The sequence below is a fragment of the Cryptotermes secundus genome, unplaced genomic scaffold, assembly GCF_002891405.2.
Source record: "Cryptotermes secundus unplaced genomic scaffold, Csec_1.0 scaffold840, whole genome shotgun sequence".
Lineage (NCBI taxonomy): Eukaryota > Metazoa > Arthropoda > Insecta > Blattodea > Kalotermitidae > Cryptotermes > Cryptotermes secundus.
The window spans coordinates 347,491-352,776 of NW_019725426.1; the positions used below are offsets into that span (position 1 = coordinate 347,491).

Consider the following 5,286-nt stretch of genomic DNA (forward strand, 5'->3'; position numbering starts at 1 on the left):
GAAGGAATGAGTTCTTTTCCCTCCCCCACACACATCCGTATCGTCTCAGGGGGTGACCACAGTGTTCTGCCTTAAATTGTGGCGTTTTTCTAAGAAATGGGTGCTATGTACTGTGCGAAAGCAATCGATTTTGCAGGCATAAATTTTTGTACATCCCTCTTCTAAGAATTCCAATTGAATGTGTTAGTGTAGCCAGCTCAGGGCAATATGATATTATAAACACCAGCACTATCACGTCTCTGGTGTTTATAGCTTCAGACAAACAAAACACATCATTCATAACAGAAACAGCTCGCAATAGCCACAGGAACGTTGCTGCAAGACAGGCATATGTAACGACGACTTAGCGCTCTTAAACGCGTGTGTCATTAAATACAGTCCTCCTGACAACAGGCCAGTGAAAAATCTAACAATCTGCAGCAAAACCATATATTATTATGGGCGTTATAACATACGTGTGCAGCTGGACGAAACATACACGTCGAACCCCCCCAGACGATTTAAATCCCTGACGAAATATACACGTCGAACCACGGCAACGGGTTAATTAACAGGAAGAATCGTATTTTGTTGTATTAGATAGGAATGCTGTAGGTTAGTGGTTAATACAGTTTTTTTTGTTTCCAGGCCCTAGGGGAGGTTCTGGTGGCCGCAGTGGCAGCAATCCTCGAGGAAATCGTGGCAGTAGTTTTGTTCGTGGAGGAGGCAGCAGGCAGTAGTCTGCATCATAAGTGGAACAGTGTTACAGCATGTTAAAACTAGTGTAATTGGAACCAAATTCTGGAGTCATGATTATGTGAATGACCAAGATTGTGACAGTGAAAGACAGTTTAATGAACGTGAATTTTTTCTCCACCCTAATTTGCTCCATTATGAAAAGCGAGTGTAAAATTTAGCCACATTTCAGTAATGTGGATGTAATGATTGCTACACTAGAGTCTTTTTATTAATTATGCAGGACAAACAGTCCTGTGAATATCAGGCTACTTGGTGTGGACTTGGTGGAATGTGACAACAGATTGGTTTGAAGGTGATGTGGGTTGTGAGAGAAGAGGAGTCAAGTTCATACCAGTTTCTTAGTATTAACTAAAATGTTTAGTGCCAGAAGGCAGTTTTCACAGGGCAACAACTGAGTAAAAGCATTAAATACAAAAATAATTTTACTATAAAAATACCAAAAAAAGAGAACACGTGTATTGAAAAAGTAACTGAAAACATAAAAAACGACTATTTCCTCTATCTTAAATGCATATCTTTATTTTGCTTTATTAAATATAAAGAAATGTTTGTTTTTCTTTGCAGTTGAGTGATCAGCATTATATCAAGAGTTTCAATTTCATTGTGTGATATGTATTATTATTATTATTATTATTATTACAATTATATCATCACCACCATCATCATCATCATCACTGCCTCCTCCTACTACTTTTTATTATTATTATTAATCACACTATTATCTTTAGCATGTAATATTAACTAGTTGTTATTACCACTATAATAATTTCTATTATTTTCCCCTGTTTATCATAAGAACATGTTTCAAGACTGCGTAATTTTTAAATCTGTTCCATACAATTTGCTGCTGTAATCCCTACAACAATATCACATTCAGTTCCAAATATAGTGGACCTCAGCCCACAAGTTGGATCTTCCAATAAAAATGCATTGCAACATGACTGTAGTTGAATTTACTATGATTGTCAGGTGCAATGTTCATTACAGGAGACCTTCTTTCCCGTTTTCTGTAGGGGATCTTGTTTGTATATGGTTTAGCCCCAGGCCCCTTTCCATCACCAAAGTAAATTATTCTGAAATGTAATGCCTGAATTATATAGAAGTCATGATTATGGTTATGTTAGCATATATGTACGAGAATGTAGAATTCATTTCCTATATGTATCTTATTTATTATTGACCGCCTCTGTGGTCTAGTGGTTAGAGTTCCTGGCTACAGATCCAGAGGTCCAGGTTCGATTCCTGGTGCTACCAGATTTTCTGAGAAGTAGTGAGTCTGGAACGCGGTCCACTCAGTCTCATGAGGATAACTGAGGAGCTATTTCAAGGAAATAGTGGCTCTGGTCTAGAGAACCAAACTTAACGGCCATGGGGATTTGTTGTGCTGACCATGCGACACCCTCTATCTGCTGAAGTTGGCGCTGACTTCACCGACAAGCAGCAGTCGCTCAGTCAGTATAGTTTGCTTGGAGACTAAAACCACAGAGTTTGTTTTTTTGTATATTATATATTATTAAGTGGACTTTTTCTTTGATGGATATATTTAAAATGGGTTCTGTAGATGTAGGTTTCACGGTCCTGAACTGCCATGAGATAAAATCTTACGGCAGTCTTTTTGGTGATGATTATGAACTTTGTGGATGTTTAGAACAATTCTTATATCTACTAACCTGAATGTAGTATGTTACAGAACTTGAAGGATGCTGTCTTATGTGTTAACATCAAATTTTTAACAAGTTCACATGCCCCAACAAATTTGAATGTTTCAAGTAGGGGATGTAACATTGTATTGTAGATAGTTACCCTGTTAAAGACCTCAGGTCGCTACTGTGCACTCCTAGGGAGCAGTTAGCAACCATGTGGGAGGTGAAAAATTCATACAGTATATTGGTTTGATAACTTGAAGGGAAGAAATCAATTAGGAGACCAGAGCATTATTGAAGTAGGTCTTAAATGTAGTTCAAGGATGTGGACTGGATTTATTTTACTTTGACCAGGGTGTTACTCCAACACTGGTGAAAGCCAAGGGCCATGGAGGTGACCAATTTTGGCAGCTGTTTTAGGTCCCATCTTGTTGTCCTAGTTCCTCAGTACTTCTAGATCTGTGTATTGTTTTAAAAATTCACTATTAATCTAGGAAAGAACTGTGTAAGAAAAGCAATCAGTAGTATATACATGCTTGATAAGGATCCCACCATTATTACATAATTTGTTCCTGGTAGCTTCAAAAGGTTTTGGGACTGAAGCAGATACATTGGCATTGTGTCAGATAGGCTGAAACCTGCCTATTCTTGTCTTAGCATGCATGTCCATTAACCCTTTGACGTGGTCATTTAAATTCCGCGGCCGCGGCTCCTGCGGTAATATATTCAGCCGGCCATTTAAATTTTGCTCGAAAATTATTTATTCATCATTGTTCTTAAATTCTATGAGATAGGAACATGAAACTTTCACTAAAATGATCTTAAATGGTGGTTTTATAACCTTACCTTATAATATGNNNNTGGGTGCTATGTACTGTGCGAAAGCAATCGATTTTGCAGGCATAAACTTTTGTACATCCCTCTTCTAAGAATTCCAATTGAATAGCCAGCTCAGGGCAATATGATATTATAAACACCAGCACATATCAGTCTCTGGTGTTTATAGCTTCAGAGCAAACAAAACACATCATTCATAACAGAAACAGCTCGCAATAGCCACAGGAACGTTGCTGCAAGACAGGCATATGTAACGACGACTTAGCGCTCTTAAACGCGTGTGTCATTAAATACAGTCCTCCTGACAACAGGCCAGTGAAAAATCTAACAATCTACAGCAAAACCATCAATTATTATGGGCGTTATAACATACGTGTGCAGCTGGACGAAACATACACGTCGAACCCCCCCAGACGATTTAAATCCCTGACGAAACATACACGACGAACCACGGCAACGGGTTAAACACAGTGGAATTATTCAGTTGTGATTATGCTGGTGGGTCTGATAGATCGTAGAGGGTAATGTGAAGTTTTGCTAGTGATTGGTTAGGTTGGTACCAGAAATACTGCAGATGCTTCAGATATTTGTGATGAACAGGATATTTCTTACCGATGGTACCATGAGTGGCATTACAGATTTAAGAAAAGCTATGAATTTTTCAATAGTGACCAATGCAGTAGATAGAACAAGAACGTGCTCATCTATGAGACAGAGCACAATTGAAATATCAGAGAATATAGGTTACCAAAGATGGGTTTCTCCTGTATGGAAATGTCATGGTACATCAACCATTGATTTTGCAGCAGCTCACCAAGTTTAATTCAGAGGTTCTTGCTATAGTTCATTTCATCCCTGCCACACCCATCTGCACTCTGTGTGAATGCACATGCAGTTGAGCCCATACTTGATTCTGTGATGTCACTATTGACATCATGTCAGCAGAAACAGTGGGTCTGTCTGTTGTGTGGGCGGAGTGATGAGGGGAAGGCACTTCAGAAGCCCTCCGAAGTGTGCCAAATTGACAGGAAAAGTTAACAGATTGCCACAGCCTGTTAGCTTCAGCAAGGGTAATGACCATTCTTAATTAGATTTTTTATTCATTTCTTTAGCCCATCCAGGCAAATGCTGTGCTGTTACTGTGAAATAGGCCATTCATCCCAGTCTTCTTTATACAGTCATCTGTTTATGTTAATTACTAAGTTACCTCTACAGTTTATCAGTAAATAATCCACAGTCTACAAAACACTCCTAATAAGTTCTTCAGTAGTTGTAGCGACATTATTGAAATCCTGGATAGGAAACACATGAAACAGACATGTACGAGCATGAGACAAGAAGTGGAAAACCTTTCAGGAACAAGCATTTCTCTGATAGACCCATTTTTTATTGTAATCGCAGTTTTACAACACTGTATTGTTTATTCCTTTTGATATGCCTATCCCCAGTAAAATGTTTTCGTAAATTATTGTATTTAACAACTGTGAGAAGAAAGATAGGGAGAGAGATGGTTGAAAAGTTGATTTGTGCAGATGCTGCCACCCATTACATATCTGATGGATTGTGTTACATGCTGCTGTATAACGCAAAAGGCTCAAGAATCGACATTCAGGCGGAGATGAGTCAGCATGAGGATTCAAGACTCATACATGCCTAATGTGAGCACATTTCAGTTACAAATATGGTAAATGTTAAGGCTAACCTTGACTCCTCCATAATGTAATTTAACCCGTTGCCGTGGTTCGTCGTGTATGTTTCGTCAGGGATTTAAATCGTCTGGGGGGGTTCGACGTGTATGTTTCGTCCAGCTGCACACGTATGTTATAACGCCCATAATAATTGATGGTTTTGCTGTAGATTGTTAGATTTTTCACTGGCCTGTTGTCAGGAGGACTGTATTTAATGACACACGCGTTTAAGAGCGCTAAGTCGTCGTTACATATGCCTGTCTTGCAGCAACGTTCCTGTGGCTATTGCGAGCTGTTTCTGTTATGAATGATGTGTTTTGTTTGCTCTGAAGCTATAAACACCAGAGACTGATATGTGCTGGTGTTTATAATATCATATT

At 38.8% G+C, this 5,286-nt stretch overlaps 1 protein-coding gene and 1 long non-coding RNA gene across 2 annotated transcripts in view; both read left to right on the forward strand.

Moving 5' to 3' along the window:
- The window catches only part of LOC111863420 (caprin-1), a 49,183-nt gene extending 47,504 nt beyond the window's left edge, over positions 1-1,679 (forward strand). Inside the window, exon 12 of the mRNA XM_023849733.2 lies at positions 628-1,679. Coding sequence (XP_023705501.1) covers positions 628-719 — 92 coding nt within the window. The 3' untranslated portion in view covers positions 720-1,679. The remainder of the gene's footprint in view (positions 1-627) is intronic.
- Positions 1,680-3,716: 2,037 nt separating this feature from the next.
- The window catches only part of LOC117282233, a 10,752-nt gene continuing 9,182 nt past the window's right edge, over positions 3,717-5,286 (forward strand). The window contains exon 1 of the long non-coding RNA XR_004512904.1: positions 3,717-4,876. This is a non-coding gene — a long non-coding RNA (uncharacterized LOC117282233). The remainder of the gene's footprint in view (positions 4,877-5,286) is intronic.